The 21,422-nt window shown below is 61.6% G+C and overlaps 1 protein-coding gene across 2 annotated transcripts in view; it reads right to left on the minus strand.

Moving 5' to 3' along the window:
• PARVB (parvin beta) overlaps nt 1-21,134 on the minus strand; it is a 66,479-nt gene extending 45,345 nt beyond the window's left edge. Inside the window, exon 1 of one of the 2 annotated variants that reach the window (XM_037160369.2) lies at nt 20,615-21,134. In XM_037160369.2, coding sequence (XP_037016264.2) covers nt 20,615-20,729 — 115 coding nt within the window. In that variant the 5' untranslated portion in view covers nt 20,730-21,134. Of the gene's footprint in view, nt 1-1,433; nt 1,531-20,614 lie in introns of those variants that run through there. The other variant, XM_037160370.2, reaches the window with a different exon arrangement.
• Between the last annotated feature and the right edge of the window lie 288 nt (nt 21,135-21,422).

Here is a 21,422-nt window from a genome sequence, read left to right on the forward strand (position 1 = left end):
CTTCGACGCCACTTCCAGTTCCTGGCAGGACCCGTGTGCACAGAGTGCCCGGTCCCTGCTGACCCCCGCCCAGGCGGGGCCTTCACAGTCTGCCAGGGGTCACGCCAGGGTCGGGGAGGCGGAGCTAAACATCGTCTCCCTCCGGTGTGGTGAGGACCCAGCAACCCAGCCCCTCCCTCAGTAAGAGCAAGAGGAAGAGTCCACCCCAGCCCTGGGCTGGGGGGCGAGGGGCAGGCGGGGCCTGGTCCTCTGGGCCCTGCCCCCCCAGAGCCCTTCCACAGCCGTCCCCTCCCTGCGCTGCCCTGAAGGGCCGCTTGGCCTGGTCCAATCAGCCCCTGCCTGTCACTGCAAGGTCAGCGGGGGAGCAAAGGGGCCCCTCCTTCTCCGGTGCTGTCCTCTGGCCGCAGACCCGCACACGCAGGATGGGAGAGCGGGGAAGATCCAGGCAAAGAGCGAGCTGCGGGAGGGAAGCCTCCCATCGCGGTCATGTGCAGACCTAACACCAGCGTCCCCTTCTCTAAAGACACGCCAGGCAGAGCCTAGAACAAAGGTGTGGGTGTGCCCTTTACGGCACGGGGCAGGGAAGGGGCATCGGCTGGGGCTTTCTCAGCGTCAGAGCCACCAGCAGCGTGTGAACAGCAACCGTGCCGTTCAGTCCCCGGCAGGTCCCTAGGGGATGGGGGGTGAAGAGCTCTGGCTGAACCCCTGACTCCGGCCCCAAGTGCTGAATGACCGTGGGTGGGTGACTCAGCCTCTCTGGGCTTCGGCTTCCTCAGCTTTAAGATGAAGTTGTTCTGAGGACTGTGTAGGCCAGGACAGGTTAAGAGACCCGGACAGTCTGCGGGGCCGAGGAAGGCCCAGCCCACGTCACCTGCACTGCTGTCCCCATTTCCCAGGCAGGCCACCAAGCCTCAGAGCGACTGCCAACTACCACAGCTGTGCCGACAACGGCAGAGCTGGGCTCACCCCCAGGCTGGGGACAGCTGTGTCCCCACTCTTGTCCAGCGGTGACAAGAAGGGCCAGAGGCTGGCCAGGGTCAGCCAGTTAAAGGGGAAAACAGAAGCAAAGGATGGCTGACGAGAAACCCATTCCACCAAACAGATACCCCTGAAAAAAGTGCACCCCAACCTCACCCTGAAAACACTCCAAACACCGTTCCTCGAGGCCCCCAGGCCCGAAGAGCCACCAGTGACGGGAACTTCTCTCCCGACGCACTTCGCTCCGCAAGGCAGGCACCCATCCCCGGGGCCCCTTTTCCTGTCATCCTCAAACCGACGTCCTGGACGCCTTCTGGGGAAAGGCCAATGGCCAGCCAGGGTCCACTCTTGCTTAAACGACCTGCCCCCATAAAGCAGGGAAGGGATGCGGGCGGGGTGGCCCAGGTTTAGCTTCTGCGGGAAGGGAGAAAGAAGGAAGGCAGGGAGGCACTCACTGGTGCTGGGCTGCAGCCTGCAGCCGTGGCGGCGTTGGAGGCGCAGACCAGGGGAGGCCGGGAGACTCGGCGGGGACTCAGTGGGGACTCGGCAGGGGACTGCAGAGAGGCACCCCAAGTTCATATATGGACGCGGGCAGGGACACCACCATGACTTGCAGTTTGAGGAAAGGCCCTTTTAGGGAGACTATGAGGAAGAACAGAGCTGCCCGAGGGGCTGGGTGTCTTTATCGATAGGAGCCCGGAAGCTGCGGCAGGTCACTGCTATCTTCACCGCCGCAGGCCTCGCCCGCCGGCCAGTCCACCGCCCCCAGGAAGGCAGACCCTCGGGCCTGGGGAAGGAAGTGGGGAGGGTGGGTGCCCGGGCTGCCTTTCCAGACACGCTTACTCAGCCCAGGCAACAGGGAACAATAGACTTTGGCCCCGGATAAGCCTGCTCTCAGCCCGGCCCAGAGACCCGGCCCCGGGCAGGGTGGCGGGTGGCCCCAGTGTGGCCCCGGGCCGGCTCTGGTCCAGCTCTCCGTCCCCACCCAGAGCAGATGAGCCTTGACAGGGGTGATGTCCCTCGTCATCCATACTGTGTCTCCTCATCACCAGCCACGTCAGGGGGACCAGCACTAGAGAGGAATGCTTATCAGCCCGTTGCCAGGACAACGGAAATCAGATACCAGAAACAAAGCTGAAGCCAGAGCAGAGCCAGCTCAGAGCTGCGGAGGCGAGCGGGCTGCCTTCGGAGTTCACCTTGGGGCGGAGGGGCCCAGGGAGGCCCTGGAGGTGGGGTGAGGGCAGAGGCAGTGCTCACCCACCTTGGCCACTGGGCACAGCCCCCCGGTTCACTGTGTCCGCCCTAGGGGAGCCTCCCACTCTGGGCCATGCCCTGTTTGGGGTGACTTTGTACGACGTAAGGGCCATGAAGATGGGACTGGACCGTACTCGGGGGCGGGGACCGAACAGAACCGAGCGCCTCACTCTGGACGGCTCATCACTCTCCTTCCCCTTCTCCACCAGTGCTTCCTAAATGTCCTTTACTTAAGTCTGGCTGGCGTGCGAGCTGGTGGTCCGACACAGACCTCACTGGGCAGTCACCACACGACGTCTGCTAGTCCTCGTCACCGTGCAGCAAACTACCACACCCACTGCCTCTCCTCTCGAGCGATCCAGGCATCGCTCCCTGGCTTGTGCTGGGGCACCCGGGGTGCCCCGCCTGCTGTCTAGGGTTAACGTCCAATCGAGCCGGGTCACCAGAGGACGTGTACCTGGGCAGTGCCCCTGGGTGCACCTGGACTTGGCCCTGGCTTCCTCCCACCCCCACCCGCAACGCGGGGGTTTCTGAGCTGGCCCCCGGGGCTCCCGGCTTCAGGACCCCTGCCCACCACAGACCTCTGTCACTTCTGGCTCAGCCCGAGTCTCTCCTGCTCCAATGCTCCAGGGTCTCCTAGTGAGAGCCCTGCCTCTGGCCTCAGGTATCAGAGATGGGGCCCCTCGACCGCCACCCCCAAGTCCCCGTGCAAGAGGCCGCGCCACAGTTCCGAGTCTTGTGCACACACCCACCACGGCACCGTCCCAGAGCGCAGCCGCGAGGCCGCTGGGATGCCGGGCGGAGACAGCGCCGCTGCCGCAGAGGGAGCGGGGCCCGGGACGCCGCCAACGCCACCCCTCCGTCCTGCGGAGCAGACCCAGCACCCGGAGAATGACAGGAGCTATTTAAAGCCCGATGACAGCAGTCTCTGCATCTGTTCGGTGACACAGGCGCTGTGCCTGCCACACAAGCCAGTGAGACTCTGGAAGGCAGGGACCGGCCACCTCTTTGTTTCAGCCACTGCGACAGACACCAAGTACACGCCATTCTGAACGGACTCCGACACCCACACTGGGGACAAGACCCTGAACCTGCCCACTCAACTCCCCCAGGCTGACGGCGTGAAGGCCTGTGTGTGAGACAACAAAGGAAACTCGGGCTGTTTTCCAAGGGCTGAAAGAGTGTGCGGACCAAAGCTGCAAAGCAGAAGTTAAACTGCGGGGCTTACCCCCACCTGCGAGCTCCGCGCCCTGTGCAAACACAAGCCTCCGGGTGTTTTTTAGGAAAAGAGAAAGACCGACCCTCCTTCTCTCTCCTGCCTTCAAGACCGAGGACAGGCTTCCACGCGAACCGTGGAGGGAGCAGACTGAAGATAAATCGAAATCCGCTGTGTGTTCATCTCCGTGGCCCCCTGGCCTCTGAAGACCTCAGTCAGAGTGATGACGATACCCAGCGGGGTTCAGGCTCTTCCCAAGCACACAGAACTGTGGGGTGAGCCACGCCCCCCAAGTCAGGCCCCACCAAACCTGTGACTGTGACCTTATTTGGCAATGGGGCCCTTAGAGATGAAATCAAGTTTCGGTGAGGTGCACAGCATCCGCCGCCCTCCCAGGAAGAGGGGCATCTGGACGCAGACCCGCAGGGGGAAGAAGGCCACGTGAAGACAGGGGCAGAGGGCGAAGAGCAGAGGGTCATGGCTACAGGCCAAGGACAGCAAGGCCTGCTTGCTGGAACCACCAGGAACTTGGAAAGGCAAGAAGAGCAGGCCCCCCAGCCCTGGCCCTGGCCAGTGTCCAGAGCTGAGACACAGCATCCAAGCCTCACTTCGGACTCACTGTCGACCAACCAGCAGGCACCCGCTCTGCCCGCTGGTCTCCTGGATTCGGCCCAGGCGGGCGCACCCCTGAGATCGGCTGCTCTGTGCTGAAGGCCGCCTCCCGGGACACCACCCGCCCTCCCCTGTCATCTCTGTATTTCCTACAAACACAGGGATTGTCTGTAGCAGCCATCACTGCTGCGCAGCCAGTTCTGTGGTTTTTGAGCCAAGAATCCGTTATTATGGCTCGTAAAACCGCCCGTCGCCCCGACGAATGCTGAGTGAGCGGGCCACCATGGGGCGTGTCCTGCGCGGTACATCACATCTTTCAAAAAATAATTTACTTGGCTAATGATCACAAATCCCCTAATTTAATTTATTCTTAAATGTGTTTAATTTTCCCACAAGTGGAACGACAAGCTTACAAGCACATTTCGCCAAGTTGAAACAAGCAGCAAAAAAAAGGGAGAGAGAGAAAGAGGGAAAATGGCAAGGGTGGATGCCAGCCAACAAGAGCTCCGCTGCCAGCCCTCACCCGCCACCTCCCCGGCACTGATCCTGTCCCCACACCCTGGTGCTGTCCCCTCCCCCGACGGGGACCCTGGGGCAGAGAGGCAGGATAACCTGCCTGGTCACTCAGAACTGGGAGGCAGGGAATGCTGGGGTGGGACAGTAAGACGCCCGGCCATCCAGCGAGAGTCCACCCTCTTGCCACTCCCTGTCCAGTCTCTAAACCCAAACTCAGTCGGAGGGAATCCACGCGCAGCCAGGCGCTGAATCCCCGTCTTCAAGCTGCAAAGCGACAGCGCACCCGGGTCCAGACCCGACCCAGCCCTGCAGAGGCAGGCGACGCGGCCCCACTCGGGGGCTGGGCTATGTGCTGGCGTGGCCCCAGGCTCAGAAAGGTCCGAGTCCGGCAAAGGCCCAGGCCCTGCGGGAGCGCACGCGGGGCCGCTGGCAGGACCCTGGGTGCCCCTGGGTGCTTTGTTTCATTCTCCTTTAAACTGTGCACGTGGGCACTCTTTGCATGTGCGGTACATCTCACAATTTATTTTTTTTAATTATTAAGATTTTATTTATTTATTTTTAGAGAGAGGGGAAGGGAAGGAGAAAGAGAGGGAGAGAAACACCAGTGTGTGGTTGCCTCTCAAGCGCCCCCTGCTGGAGACCTGGCCCGCAACCCAGGCATGTGCCCTGACTGGGAATGGAACCAGTGACCTTTTGGTTCACAGGCCGGTGCTCAATCCACTGAGCCGCACCAGCCAGGGCTCTTTTCATTGATGTTTTAAATTGTGGTAAGTACGCACAACATAAAATTCACCACTCTAACCATTTTCCAGTTGCCGTCCAGGGCTTTAGGTGCATTCATGTCACATGTAACCTTCCTCACAACATTTCCATCCTCCCAAACGGAAAGTCTGTGCCCATGAAACACTGACCCCCCCGCCACGGACCTCCCCCCACCCCTGGCAACCACCATCTACTTCCTGTCTCTGTGAATCCGACTGGACCTCGGAGAAGTGGAGCCACCAGCGTTGGTGCTCCAGTGACTGGCTTGTTCTACCAGCGCGACGCCCCCACGGTCCACCCGGGGCGTACGAGAGCACCTGTCCAGCTTCCTTCCTCCGTTCGGCTGAGTCACACTCCACCACAGGGAGAGGCCGCGTGTGCTGGACACCTGGGTTGTTTCCTCCTGTCCGCTACGGCGAGTCATCTTGCTGGGTCAAGGTGTGTTTTTTGGTGACCGCGTTCCCGAGGACAGAGCTGAGACGCTCACTGGGCGGCGCCTCCGGGGGCCAGGCCCCTCCCCACCCCCACTCCCACACTCGGCAACCACAGACTCCTCCTCTGCAGGCCAGGCGCTGACCCTCCTTCAGGGGTTCACTGCGAAAGGCCCAGGCAGCAATAAGTGTACGTCAAATGGCCATCTCTCTGAGAACTTTCCAGAAAGTAGAAAGTAGAACACGTCCCATAAGTGTGGGTTTTTTTAATTGTATGTTTACCTGGAGATTGACGTGCGGCCACCTGGCTGCACACGAAGGTGTTGCTGGAACGCAGGCCCCCTACGGCTGCTGTAGGGACCAGGGCACAGTTGGTCGCCTGTAGACACAGGGCTTGCCGAGGCTAAATGAGTAGTTTGGAACTTCATAGAAAAAGACTGCAGACTTCTCGAGGATTAACAGAAATCATGACACGGTTTTTTATTATCTTCCAGGGGTGGGGACTGAGGACTGGGAGGGAGGCGGGGGTGCGGTTCTTGCCGCCGCACTGTCGGGTCGGGGGGGGGGGGGTCCAGCGCCTGTGTCTCCGGATCTGCCAGGCGGCGGTGCCCTCGGAGCCCCCGCCATGTTTGGCACCTGCACCGCGACGCCTCCGTGCCACACTCCAGTTCGATGACCTCACTGGACTGAGACCTGCAAACCGCACTTACGGCCTCCCTGGCTGGACGCCGCCGAGGCTGTGCTGTCACGGCGGGGGTGACCCACCCCAAACCCAGAGGCTGAAAACACGAGACAACCCTTCTCCCGTGTTTCGGGGAGGCCGGAAGTCTGAGACCGAGGTGCTGGCAGGGCCGCGCTCCTCCTGACGGCTCCAGGGGACAGCCCTTCCTGCCTCTGCCTGGTGTCACCTGGTGGCGGCCACCGTCCCTGGCGTTCCTTGACTTAGGGGTGCAGCACCTCACTCTCTGCCTCTTCCCCTTCCAAGGGCCCCAGTCACTGGGATTTGCCCCCCCCAACTCCAGGATGACCTCAGCTTCACTACTATCACGACCACTTCTGTGAAGACCCTTCCCCATAAGGCCACACTCAGAGCTTCCGCAGATTCGGACTCGAACGTGTCTCTTTTTGGGGGGACACAGTTCAACCCACAACAGAGACCTTCACTCGGGTCCTCCTTGGACTGAGGCATGCAATTAACGCAAGCAAAGTGCGCCCTGGTGTGTGCTACTCTCGTTCATCACGGGCAGTGCCAAGCACAGAAGGGGCCCCTCCCACGGACAGGGGAGGGGGAAGCCCGGTCCTGGCACGGCCCTGGCACAGCCCGGCCCACCCGGCAGCCGCGCTGCTCCGGGTGCATTGAGACCTGGGCCACCCACCTGGCACAGCCTGCAGGCCTCCTGGTGACCAGCACCCAGCGACAGTCACAGGCAATTCAGGGCGGTTCATGTGAGTTCATGAGGGGCCGGGGAGGGTCTTCGAGATGCAGAGGGTCCCCACCAGAGACAGACAGCAGCTGCGTCCGAGGCCGGGTCTGCTCGGGCACGAAAGCCCACTCACTCGGGGTCCGGACGGCTGAGCCGGGCCCCCAGCTGTGTCCCCACCTTTAACAGGAACAAAGCACCAGCTGCTGTGTGGGCTCCACCTGGACTCTCCGGGGCCACTGCCGTCCCTAGAGTATTACCACGTGCCCAGAAATCGTGCTTAAAATTGGATAGTTCTGCCACAGAGGGAAACAAAAACCGATCAATGAGGCAGCTGCAGCGGGGGGGACATCGCCTCAGCAGGCCCTCAACCCTGGAGAAACCCGATCGGCCCTGGAGATCGACCCTGGAAGGCTGCCCGCGCTCTGCGGGGCGTTCACTCCGCAGACACTGTCACAGCAGGTAAAGCGTATGCATCGACACCTGGATCCAAGCAGCCCGGCGCTAACCGGGGGAAATGGACCCTGCAGTCTGGTCTGGTGCCTGCGATGAGCAAGGGGTCCCGTCTCTGCTGATGGCCAACCCCGCTCCTGGCGGGGGTCGTCCGTTTTGACACTGATGTCGTGGTACCTGAGGAAGTGTGCGGGGGCACATCCTGGCCCAGGAAACCCCTCCATAACGGAGGGGGCTTCTCGTCAGCTTTCGGGGCCTCAACTCCCTCCTCAATGGAACGAGACTAGATTTCCATTTCCTTTCTCGCAGGAGGCGGCCCAGCCCAGAGCTCAGCCTCGGGGCTGCACAGACCCGGTCCACGGCCCAGCTCCCCCAGCCAGGCGTCTGGGACACCTCAGTGTCTGAGTCACCCAGCTTCCAGACAGCTCGCTGGCCGCCCCGGCAGCAAGATGTGGCAGTGGGCTAAGGGCACAGGTGTGGCCTGACCCGGTCAGTCCGTCTTCCAGGGCTGACTGGGTGGAGGGGGTGGCAGGCGGTGGGCTCTCGCCCTGTGAAGCCGTAGGGGTGGGAGCCACACACCCGGGGCCGAGCCACAGCAGCGCCAGGCCCCTGGGTCCGCTCTTTCGTCCTTTCTAAGACTGGCTGCCTTAGCCAGGCCATTATCTGCTTTAACGAGGCAAGCCGGGTCTCCATCACTGGTAATCCCAACCAGGCCTCTCCGCTCACAACTGAGACTTCCGTCCATACAGAGGTCAGAGGTTTCTGTTCAGCCTAATAATACAAGGCCCCAGGCCCTGGCATTTGCCTCGGTTTTACTTGGGCGGGGAGGGGGGGCGACGTTGCTTGTTGGGCTCCCAGGAACGGTGCGTGCGCGCACCTCAGGGGCGGAGAGGGCCCCAAGTGCCCACTGGGAGACAGACACAGGGGGCGGGGGCCACGCTCTGCCCGAAACAGGGACCCCCGGCACCTAAAGCTCCCCTCCCCCAAACGACTGGCTCTGCTTCCCCCACGATGATGCAGCCGAGCTGGGTCAGTGATCTATCGACAAGCCTCCTCTTAAAAACTAAATACACCTTGAAAGAGGACCTCGCTTAATCCTCCACACCACGGGGGTCAGGCTGCTGCTCCCACCGTCCCGGAAGCGGGCCCTCGGCCTCCAGGGCCCCAGCCACACCCCCCACGCAGTCCTGAACCACCGATCCCAGTGAGTCGGCACCAACCCCAGAGGTCCGGCTGGCTGGACTGTGTGCAGGACCCCTGAGGTCGGCCCGCTACTCCAGGCGACACTGCCGCCGCAGCAAGCCACCTTTGCGCCTCCTTTCATTGGGTGTGTCCCAGGGGCTGCGTAGGGAGATAATGCGTCATCAAGGCGGCCGGCCCCATGTGGCTGAACAATCACCGACTGCAGTGTCCTCTGTGCCCAGAACCGGGCCCTATCTGACTCGCCAGGTGGCCATCTGGGAGCCGACTTCATCCACCTCCGGGCCACCTCCCTGCTAGCTGTCACAGACTTCCAACCCCGAGCGTGCAACCCGGGGAGGAAGATGGCAAGGACCAGGCAAGTGGGCGACAGAGAGAGGCCTGCAGCACAGGGAACAGGCGCTGCCCAGGCAGTTCCACCTCCAACAGCACCCGAAGTCGCCGGCCGTCCAGGGACAGTTCTGACCTGCACATGGGGACCCAGAAGCTTCGAGAAGGGAAGTGAAAGAAGAGAGACACCGTGTCTGTGGATGGAAAGACTTCGTGTCGTTAAAACGAGGAGACTGCCCGAAAGGACCTTCAAGGTCAATGCCATCTGAGCCCAAATCCCGACAGTGACCTTTGCAGAAGCAGGAAGACATGCCTCAAATTCACACGAATCTCAAAGGACCCCAAATGAGCAGACCCCTGGGCAGCACCTGCCACCAGACAACTTTTAGAAAGAGGAGGAGGAGGCCTGGACGATCCAGGAGGGTCCCCATCCCCCACCCAGGCCCCCAGGTGAAAGACCCACCTGGAAACATGCGCGGGAGGGACACCTGCCAGGCTCCAAGCTCCACACAGATTCTTTTTTAACCTCTTTATTGAGACAGAACCACATTCCACACCGTCGGCCCGTTTAAAATGTGCAACTCAGTGAGTTTTAGCATATTCACAGCTTGTGCAACCATCACAATCAATTAGGAATATTTTCATCACCCTGAAAGGAACCCCATACCCCTCAGCAGTCATTCCCCATCCCGCCTCCCCCCAGCTCCTGGCAACCACAGACCGACTTCCTGCGGATTTGCCTGTTCTGGGCATTTCGCGTCCTGGAATCACAGAGTATGTAGCCTTTTGTGTCTGGCTTCTCTCACCGCAGCGTTTTTCAAGGCTGATGTGCCCTGTGGCCCATATTGGTATTTACCCCATTGTGCGGACGGCCACATTATAGTTCCCCATTCTCTGCTGATGCGCATTCATACTGTTGCCACTTTGTAGCAATTACGGATAACGAGCGGAGAGTGCATGCAGGAATCTCCAACTACCCAAACCTCCTTCAGGGGCGGCACTCAGGTTCCCATCAAACCCACTAAGTGTTTACAGAGAGGAGGCACTTTGCCCCCACCCCGGCCCCCCACTCACCGTCTGCACAGGACGGCGAGGCTCTGAGGAAGGAGAACGAAATGCTCTTTGCAGACGTGGGTCCCTGCAACAAGGCCCTAGGCAAAAACAGTAAAAGCAAAGCCCAGCCGCTCTCAGTAACACTGAGACTCCATGGGCTGCGCCAACAGAATGTCAAATCGTTAAAATCTCATTATACTAATAATATATTTTCCAGATAGACTTCCCGAAAACACGTCCCCTCTCGCAGCGCGGGCGCTCCCGGAAGCAGCAGCAGCGCGGGGTGTCCACGGGTGAAAGACGCAGCCACCAGGGCACGGCCAGTCCCTTCTCAGCCTGGACCGGCCGGGCGACTGACTTCGGGGAGGGGCCGTGCGGCTCCAGCCACGAACCACCAGCCCAGCCTTCGGCCTTCCCTGCGCACTTCCCCCCACCCACCACGGGTAAAGTGCGGGCGGCGGTGGCCGTAACAACGTAACAACGGGGATGAGAAGGAGGGCGAACACTGATGGGCGGCTCATTACCACCTGCCCTGGCACTTCCCCCGATACCGTGTTGTAACTAAATGTGCGAACGAACAGGAGGGACGCGTGAAGGACTCGGCGGAGAGAGGACCCGGACGCCCACTGCCTGAGCATCCTGCTGGCGGCGTCTGTTCATTTCATGAAATGCCCACCCGCCCCTCTGTCCCCCCAGCGATCCGTCTGCGCCTGTGTCCTATTATGCCGTAAAAGTCAGCACTGGCTTAGTGGCTTAAAACAACAAATCTATTATCTTATAGTTCTGGGAGTCAAAGGTCCCGAATGTGTTTCCTGGGCTGACATTGGCAGGGCCGAAGCCCCTTCCGGAAGGTGCAGGGCGGTCTCTCTCTCTCTCTCTCACAGCTTCGGAAGGCGCCCCTTTCCTTGGCCTGCCCACAGCACTCCAGGCTGCTCCACCGATGCACTCCCTTCTCTGACGGCGACACCCCTGCCTCCCTCCCAGAAGACCCTCGCGTCCGCCCGGATAATCCAGGGCGACCTCCCCACCTCCAGACCCTTCGCTGAACCACATCTGCAAAGCCCCTCTCACCGCGGCAGGGACGGACTCAGCACGCACTGGGACGGGGAAGTGGGCGTGCGTGGGGGCGTTATTTGGCCTGCCCCACCCCATTTTGGTTTTCTGTGCTTTTCAAAATAAGGTGCAGGCGAGCATGTCCCTGCCCCACGGGACCACACTCGAGTTCAGTGTGGGCTTGCAGCTCTTTCTCTCTTCATCTCTTTCCAGCAACCTGCACGTGGTGAAATGGACGTTTTCTGCGCCCATCGGTGAGTTTGGACAAAAGCGTGGACCTGTGTCTCTCGAAGGCCCGTCAGGACAGACGGATCTTCTTCTTCGTAAACAGAAAATCCCTACTGGTCCCCAGGGAAAGCCCTGCCCCGGCCGGGAGGCAGCCACCGGAGACGACTTGTCCACGGCAGGTGCCCCACCGGGGGCCCTCTCTGGGGTCCCGCCGCCTTTGCTGGGCTCAGTGGGCTTGACAGTCACCCTGTTTTTATCGTTTTAGCACTTGGTCCCTTCTTCTCACCCCCCCTCCTGGGGGTGTCCCCCTGTCCATGTTCCCTTCTCCTGTCAGCGGGACGCCCGGCCCTGTAACACCTGCCGTGACCGAAGCTGCTACGAACCTCCTGCACGGTCCTCGTAGGGACACAGGGTTCCGCTTCCCTGAGTACAGGCCTCAGACCGGAACTGCTGGGTCACAGCTCTGCAAGAAACGGCCAAGCCGACGACCCCCCAGGGGACCACCGCGCTGCAGACCCCAGTGCCCAGCCTTGGACAGCGTCCCCTCTGGTCCTAATTTGTGGTTCATCTTCCGGTGACTAACAGCGACGCTGACGTCTCATCCGGACGCGTGCTGGCCGTCCCCACATCTTCGCCGAGTGTCCGTTCAAACCTTTCCTCTCTCCTTCCCTGGGCGGTCTGTCTTCTCACTGCGGGGCTGCAGGAGCTCCTTATCCTGGACACCGGCCTCTTCTCAGACATGCGTTTGGAGAACTGGGGTAATGGTGATTTATAATAAAAAACAGACAGACATGGTCTCCATCCCGGTTCCTGGCTCAGAGCCCCTGAAGCCCCAGGCGCTGCCTAAGTGAGGTGTCTCTTGTTACATTAATGAGGGCAAACCCTAGGCAACCTCGGGAAGGGGCTGGTTGTCAGGGGAACCGACTCTGTGATTAGAGAGCTGGTACTTCAAGTCTCTCCAGGAACCTGTGGGAGCAGCTGAAGATGGCGTCCAATCACCAATGGCCAATGATTTCATCAATTGTGCCCGAGCACTGAAGCCTCCAGAGAAACCCAAAAGGAGGGGGTTCAGAGAGCTTCTGAGTTGGCGACCGGGGGAGGGGCTGGAGAAAGGTGCCGCCCACCCCCTGCCCACCCCGCCCACCCCCTGCCTGCTCCGCCCCCACAGGCAGCTCTGTCCACCTGGCTGTTCCTGAGCTTTGTCCTTTTTATAATAAACATGATCTAATGAGTAAAATGTTTCTCAGAATTCTGTGAGCTGCTCTAGCAAATTAATCAAACCCGGTGGGGGACCCCCTCACTTAAAGCCAGTCAGTCGCAAGCCCCTGAACTCGTGACTGGCACCTGCAGGCTTCTGGGACTAAGCCTTTCACCCCTGGAATCTGGTGCCGTCCTGGGAGATAGTGTGGGAACCGAGTCGAATGGCAGGGTCCCTGCTGGGAGTCGGAAAACTGCTCGGTGGGGGAAACCCCTCGTCACCGTCACAGCTGGGGATCGGAGTGGCACCGGCACCACAGTCCTGTGCCCAATGTGAACCACAGCACGCCATTTAACCACTCACTTAACCCTCCCAAGCCCCCACGGCCCTACCAGTGAGGCACTCTTTGCAGAACAGGAAACTGGGGTGCAGGGCAGGGAAGCGCCTTCCCCAAGGTCAAAGCCCCAGAGGGCCGCAGTCGGGCCCCCGGATGGCTCAGCAGCTGTACCCTCACAGACCGCCCCTTGCTCACTCGGCAAACACACCAATTCCACCTCGAGTGACCCTGCACATTGCCAGGCTGGGGGCCCAGCAAGTGGGCACCCGGGCACCAAGCCAACGACCTCTGCAGGGACGCCCAGGACTGGTGCAGCCAGTGGGCCAGGGCAGGGGGTACTCCCCACACCGCCTCGAGGACAACTGGGAAGCCCACAGGCGGGCAGGGGACAGCGGAGCCAGGGAGAGGGACCACACAGGCCGGAGGGAGGGGCCCTTCAGTGGGAGGGGCCCTCAAACCCTCTTTAACTTTTTAATGACGTAATTCTGGAACCATGACCCACTCGAAAGTATGAAAACATGCAGCTTCAAAATAAAGGTGTCAGCCACGAACACGGCCTTCCCGGGACACCACTGTCCACCCCCCACCCTCCCGGCTCCAGCCAAGCAGCAAGGAAAGGTCTGAAGACCCAGGCCAAGAACGGTCACTTCAAACGCCTACTCAGTCCCAGCATCCCTTCCCCAGCCCAGACACAGCCCCAGAGCCCTTCTGAACACGGGGGCAGGCAGCTGTCTCCCCGGAGCTGCGTCTGCTCTCGGGTGGACACCGTCCTGCCCCCACCCCCCACCCCACCCGGCTCCAACGTCTGGCTCTGCGGCCACACCTGCACTGGCCAACTAGACCTGCAGCTGACACTCACGGGGCACCAGCTCAGTGGCGGGCGAGACTCTGACTCATCCCTCGAACTTCCTCCTCACATTATCTAAGGGTCCCTGGGAGACGGAGCAACAGTCCCCAGGGGCAAAGGTAAGTGCTGAGACCTGTGCACCCCCAGCCAGCAGCCCCCGCAGGCACAGGCTGCCCTTTTGAGAACCGGGGAGGCCCCATAGGCTCCCAGCTCGCCAAGAAGGAAGCGAGGCCCCTGAGCTTGCCAGCTCAGAGGGTGCCGCACGCCCCAGCCAGGTCTCCATGGCCCGGACACTCAGAGTAGATCCCAAATGAAGGGACTCCGTTGCTGCCCCGCGCCAATCACGTGTCTCCTCTGAGGCCAGGACCCGAAAGCAGGCCTCTCACCTGGGCGCACAGCGCTAGGAAGGATCTCAAGGACACAGAAGCCACTGAAACTCCTGGAGTCGATGGCGCCCCTGGTCTCTGGCCTCAGTAGCAATCGGTTCGGACAAGCAGATCAGCCCCAGTGGGCCAGGGTGTTTGGGTCGCACCCTGGGCTTACTGGTGTCTTTTCAGCCACTGCGTGACATGACAAACTGAATGCTCTCATTAGGGAGGAAAGTTTCACTGGGAACCTGAGAAGTTTCAGCGTGCGGACGGAACGTGCTCTCATAGACTGGGTCTCCGTGTGACGGAGCCGTGCCCCTGAAAACCAGAAACCAGCCAGGGGAAGGTGCCTGCCCTCTGCCCACCCACGCGGGGGCACGTCCATCAAACGGGGCCCTTCCCATCGCCCCCAGCAGGTGCTCACCCACTTCCGTCTCATAAACATCCCTTAATTATTCTGATGACTGGACAGGGAGGGCCACGGCGAGCAATCTGGGGTGTTCGATAAATATTAATTCCTCAGAGTGGAGACAGGATTTCAAAGCAGAGCTCCTCTAACGAGTGAGGTTGCCAAGGCGACCTGCTTCTTCAGGGACGAGGTGCAGCCGGGAGGCCGGGGGAACCACAGAGAGGTAGGATTTCTGAGCGAGGCCGGCCGCCCGGCAGAGGAGGGAGAGGCCGAGAAGCCATCACCCCGGCCCGGCTTTGTTTCCGTCCCCCACGGAGGCCGGGTTTCCAGGTTTTCACTGGCCACCGCGCAAAGCCAGGCATGGCACAGTCCGCGTGCCTCTCTCGTGAACGCCTCCCCCCTGCCCGTGCCCCCCTTCCCCAATGACAGTGGGGCAAACAAGGAGAAATGGTGGACAGGAAGATTACAATCACAATAATCAAAGGAAACTTAACTAAGCCCCACCAAGCCCTCCCCCTTAGAAAGCCACTTCCTCTCAGCCAGAGAGAGGAAACAGGACCGCGATTTCCAGCGATTTCCACCCAGGCTCTCCAAGGAGTCTGCCGCCACGCCCGAAGCCAGCCAGAGCCACCCTGAGGTCAGAGGTCGCACCACTCCAAGAAGAGGCATTTGGTTTGGAGAAAGGAGCGTGGAATTGTTTTCCTCTTGGTGGCAGGGTCCGCAGAAAACCTCATGGGCCTAGGGGAGCCAAATAGGACTGATCCTAGCTTGTCTGCCCATAGAACGTTCTGGAGTCCACCCTGTACACGGCCCTCCCCTTCCCACCAGCCGCTCTCTGTCCCTCCTCAGAGGCTCGGGGTCCGAGCGCCCTTCCCCACGACTCTCTCAGGGCCTGTCGGCGGCCAGTTCCACCCCGTGGGTGCCTGGGGTTCCCGGAATTCCCGGAGTCCGACCTCCCCGGGCCCACCACACTTCCTTGCCGTGTCTCTTGCCACAGGAAAGGGAGTGCTATTCCCGTTTTATTTTTAAAGGTATAGGTGGAGAAGCTCCCGAACAGAATGTGGAGATCACCTCAAGGTCACTACTGTCCCGAAGTTCTCTGTGCCAGGCGTCCTGAATGGACGTGACTCCACCCACCCCTCCCCGGGTGCTTCGGCTCCGCACCAGGGAGCTGGGGACAGGGTCCTGGAGAATGTGTGCTCGCCCAACTTGTTCTCAGAGCCTGCATGCCGGAAATGACAGCGGGACCCCACAGACTGCTCCGGCTCGCCAGTGGCTGGCCACAGCTGACCACAGCCCACAAGCCACACCATGGCCCAGCCACTACAAACTGCCCGCATGTCCCCAAAAGGGACCAGCTGGGATCTTCTCCAGGGCCGCTGGTGCGGAGCCCATGTTGTCTTGCTGGGTGGCTCCTAGCCTCCCTCCACCTGCAGCCTCCAGCCAGAACCTAGAACCCCAGGTCCAGGCTGTCTGTCCCCCGCCACCCTCCATGGCTCTCCATCACCACACGGGCCTGCCCCTCCCCCCAGGCTCATGGGGACAGCCCAGGTCACCGCCTGTCCCCAGCTCCCAGCCCGCCAGGTGAGCACCAGGTAAAGATTCTTTTATCTGTCTCCTAGGCCCTCCAAGCTCCTGGGCACCACCCTACTCTGCTACCCTGGGGTAGAGGACAAGGTGGGTCACCTGGATTTTCTCCTTCAAGAAACTGAGCCGAGAGCCCAGACGCTGGGGGTGGGCTGGGCTCACAACAGGGCCCGGGGTCCTTCCAGACTCTGGCATGGAGGGCCCTGAGGCACTGCCCCAGCAGCTCTGGGAGCCGTTCCTGGAGACGCATCAGTGAACAAAGACCAGGGTTCGCCCCCTGAGCTTTACCCTTTGGCGTTTGACTTGGGGCTGGAAAACGCAGTGTTGTGTGTGGGGACCACTGGTCCGCTGCAGGGCGCTTCCCAGAACCCTGGCCTCCACGCACTGGAAGTTAGGGTCACCCTGACCCCCAGTGGTGACCACCCAAAGTGCCCCCAGACACTGCCACCGTCCCCCGGGGCAGAACCACCCCCCAGTGGGTTCAAACTGCCGAGAAGCGGCTGCTGAGTCAGCCTGTGCTTCTCAACTGCAAAATGGGGGGGGGGGGGAACCCTACCTTGCAGGTGACTTGTGGGCAGGTGAAAACTCATACCTGGCAGGGCTGACTTCCACAACTTGTCGCCAGGCAGGAGATTAGCAGGCTGCTATGCGGGGCCACACAGCGCCCACGCAGCCCGTCACTCTGCAAAGACGGGGCTGTCCGGAGGGAGACCGAGGGATGCACAGACAGCGGTTTAGGACGCGGAGGCATCTCTCCCTGAATCGTTTAAAGTCACAAAAGGGACAACGCTTCCCACCTTCGGCTCCAGGTCGCAGTCACCTAGCGATGTCGCCAGATCTGGTTTCGAAGTCTGTCAACAGCCTGCTCGTTCATTAACCACCTCTGCATCAGGAGATGGCCAGGCCCAGGGACCCAGAGCACAAGCCACAGACCGGGAGAGAGTGTCTGCAGAGGACTTTCGGATAAAGGGGGGGGGTACCCGAAATGTACCGGGAACTCTTAAAATTCAGCAGCAAGACATCAAACAACTCAATCACACAGCGAGCCAGAGACCTGCACAGCTGTCACTCCAGCAGAGACTCGGATGGCACGTCACACGAACCTAAAACTGCTCCAAAACGTACATTTGCCCCCCCAAAACTAGACAATCAGGGACCTGGATTCCCTTCACATTTTCCCCCCAAAGAAAAGGAGCCTCCATGTGGTTCTGGCGGCCTTGGCTGGGAGCAGGCCTGTGCTGGTCACAGGCGTGGGCGGGGCCCGGGGGCTGGTGGCGGGCACCTGCGTGGAGCAGACTCCATCTGGCCCCTTCCCTCCAGGGCTTCACTGGCTGCCGAGCTGGCGGCCTCACCCCTCAGAGGATTCTCCCCGTTTGCTGGGGCAAACCTGGGGCACCCCCTGCCCAGCCTCTGGCCAGGTGTGCCCAGGGGAACTCTCTAGGTGGCCCCCAGGGGGCCATCACGTGGGGAACCCCTCCTCGCACCTGCTTGGCTGGCGCCTGTGAAACCAACCCAGCTGTTAACACCTTGCTCCTGAGAGTCCCCGGGCCTTCTAAGGGGAGCGCTGAGCTTTTTTCCCCCCAGCGCTCCCTGCCACTTTTCCTGACACCCGGTTAGTCACAGTTCCATTTCCTGCCCCAGGCCACCACATGACATAATTTGGGTCCCTCCCTGGGACGTGGGCCTTAACCACCCCGTGAAATTGTCCACAGACACGCCAGCGCCAGTTCCTCAGCCTTTCCTGAAGCAGTCGGTCGCCCTGAGGGAGGGCACCTGCCCACCTGCCCTGTCAAAACCATGAGCCCCGCCACCAGCCTGGGTGGGGTCACATGCCCCAGGCTCCCCAAACCGCTCCCCAAAACTCTGACTTCTGGACAGGACTGCCCCCTCCTCCCTGACAAGGGCCTCCCCTCCGCCCACCCTGAACGCGATGTCAACTTTCTAACAAAGGAGGAAACGAAACCCGCAGTGCAGCTGGCAGCGCCCGGCAAGCCCCGAAACCCCCTCTTCCCGATCCTTCCTAGGAAGGCAGGTCAGCGCCACCCCCAGGGTCCCAAAGTCTGGGCCAGGACCAGCTCCTGCGCCCTGTGAATGGAGGGGAGGGCAAGCGGCCAGGACAGCAGGCCTGCAGGAGGGCTGGCCGCCGTCAGCAACTCAGGACCCCATTACCGGTCTTCGCCTGGCCTCCGCGGACGACCCCTCCTCTCTCTCCCCCATAGACCGGACGGTCCAGCCTTCCCCCAAGTGCTGTGTCGGGGCCCAATCACACTTCGAAGCCTTGGGCTTCTGTGGGGGACCCCTAAGGGTCCCAGGCACCCCAACCTGGAGAACCGAAGCAGGGGATCCAGCAGCCTCATCCAGGCGCAGTGCCTTCTGCTGGGCTCATGTGGATTCTGCTTCTCCAGGGTGCCTGTGGCTCCGGGGTGCCTGTGACTCTGGGGTGCAGGCGCAGTGGGTGAAACCAGGGGCCCCCGCCCCCCCCAGCACACGCTGCCTGTCACTTCAGAAGGATGAACGGAGCTTTGCCCTGGGACTCGGGAGCAGCCCACAGCTCCAGGCCCACTCCCTTTGTGTTCCAAGAGCATCAGTGCCTCCTACAAAAAGTGGCAATGGCCCAGAACATGCCGCTCACTTGCTGCTCCGTGCAAGATGTTTTTCCCGGCTCCTTCTGGTCTCAGCCCCAACATCACCTGTGCTGAGGCCGTTCCCAGACACTCTGATTTGTCTGGTTACCTTTCCCTTTAAGATTTTATTTATATTCGGAGAGAGGGGAAGGAAGAGAGAGACACATGAGTGTGCAAAAGACACATCAGTTGGTTGCCTCCTGCACACACCCAACCGGGGACCTGGCTGGCAACCCAGGCATGTGCCCTGACAGAATCGAAACAGAGACCTTTCGGTTCACAGGCCGGCACTCAGTCCACTGAGCCACACCAGCCAGGGCTGGTTACCGTTTCTTCATGGAACCGTATCAGTGCGCGTGGTCTGTTTAGTACAGATGGCTCCGGGTTCCAGGGGAGCTGGCGCCTGGTCTAGCTCCCCCCCTGGGGTCCTCCAGGGGAAGGCGCTGGGACAGGGAGCCTCACGTCTGTGATTGCTCTCAGGCATGAACAGGAATTGAAAGGACGTTAAGGATGCGGGTGGGAGAGGCAGCAGGAATGACGAAGCGACTCACAAGACCCACTGGGCCCTTCCCCTGAAGCCTGAGGGAGGGGCAGCCAGTCTGCTCCAGAGGACACCGCTAAAGGCGACAAGGCCCTGCCCTCTGGGACCCTGGTCCTCGAATTTGTTAAAGGCGTCCCAGGGGAGATGCCCAGGACAGAGGTGCCTGGGGACCGTGTAGGAGGCAAGTCCGCTCCTAGGTCTAGGCGGAAGGAAATCCCTCTGCTCACCCCGAACGCCAGGGGCTTGCTGTCCCCACACCCGCCCCAGGCCAGCCTCTGGCCCACCTGCCTTCTCACAGCGCCCCCCCCGCCCCACCCCCATCCCCCGCTGGAAAATTGAAGAATGGGGCCCTGGAGAAAGCAGTGTGAGCACACACACAAGGCGCCAAGGGTGACGCCCCTCGCGACTCTAAAAAACGTGTAACAGGAGGCAGGTAGCTTTTTAGAATTCTTTACACGGGCACATGAAGTACAACTATGGGCGGACGGGTGGGGGGTGGAGGGCTCCGCGGTCTGGGTGAGCAGGACCCCCCCCCCCACCCCCGGCCGCGGCCTCCGGCCCCGCCTCCCCCCATCCCAACACGCTCCACACACACCCGTGCAGGGCAGGGGCCGCAGGCGCACGCGCCCCAAGGACAACAAGAGGCCAGCCGGGCCCGGTCGGCATAAGGGTCCAGTAACTGCTCATGGAACGGGGGTCACGGCGCAGGAGTTCTAGCAGCCTAGCGGCAGAAGAACGGGGCTCAATAAATGGCGACTCCCGCAGGGCTGGGCGCGGGGCTGGGCGCGTGCCCGAGCTCGCTAGACGCCGGCTCCCAGTCCTGCCCGCAGCAGGAGCTGGCGCGGCGTTTCAATGACGCAAGAGCCCAGCGGGGGCTCCGCGAGCCGCAGCGGGCGGGGGCAGCCTGGCAGGTTCAAGTGGTGTTTAAAGGTCTCGGAGAGGAAGAAGGAACAAGGGTCAAAGCCTGTCCCAAAGGTCGCGGCTGCGCGCCACGCCGGACGCAACTCCCGGGCGCGTGCGCGGGACATGTGGTCCCGGCGGGGATCGCGGAGGCGCGCTCCGGGACGCTAGGTCCTGGCGGGGATCGGGGCGCGCTCGGGGACGCGTAGTCCCAGCGGAACTCGGTGGCGAGCGCGGGGACGCGTGGTCTTGGCGGGGCGCAGGCGCAGCTGGAGGCCCACGGCGGGCACACTCACCCTCCCTGGCCTTCTTCTTCCTCGCCAGCGTACCGCCCAGCTTGCCCAAGAACGACTCCTCTTTTTTCATCTTCGCGGGCCTCACGGGGGGCGAGCGCAGCAACACCGAGGACATGGGCCGCGGAGGCACCAGCGGCAGGGCAGGAGCGCAGCGCGTGGGGGAGCTGCTTAGTAGCTGCCCCGCCGCTGCCCGCTCTCCCCGGGGAGTGGCCGGAGGGCGCGGCCCCAGCGCCAGCCCCCGCCCCGCCCCGGTCCTGCAGCGTCCGCTGCTAGAGGTCTGCCTGGACCCGGCTGTGCGGTCAGCGCTCCCAGCCCACGGGCTGTTCCCACGCTGCGCTCACTCTCAGAGTAGTGAAGGGGCGGTGCGGCTCGACAGGCCGAGGCTGGGACAGACCCCTGGGGCTCACCCACATCCTTTTGTTCTGCTGATGCTGCTGGGCAGCGGGGGCAGCCGCGGCCTTGGCGTGGCCCACGTGCATCAAGTCCCTAAACCAACAGGCCCTTCACCTGCTCAGCCTCTGCCCAGAACCAGACCTGGGGTTGGAGGAAGCCCCGGGGAATGTCCCCGTCCTAGGCGAGCAGGGGTTTTTCCTGGGGAGATGACGTCGTGTAGCCACAGGAAACAGCTCGGCAGTGCTCCCAGAGCCACTGTTCGGCCAGGGACAGTGTGGGGGCTCCAGGCAGGGGAGAGTGAAGACAAGGGAGCGAGGCTGGCCTGGGAAATACTGAAAGCCGAGGAAGGGATTTGGGGTGCACGCTGACGCGATCCCATTTGTGTCCAAAGCAAACTCACGGATGTGTCACCAGC

Source organism: Artibeus jamaicensis, unplaced genomic scaffold (genome assembly GCF_021234435.1).
Source record: "Artibeus jamaicensis isolate MK-2021 breed Jamaican fruit bat unplaced genomic scaffold, CSHL_Jam_final contig_233, whole genome shotgun sequence".
Lineage (NCBI taxonomy): Eukaryota > Metazoa > Chordata > Mammalia > Chiroptera > Phyllostomidae > Artibeus > Artibeus jamaicensis.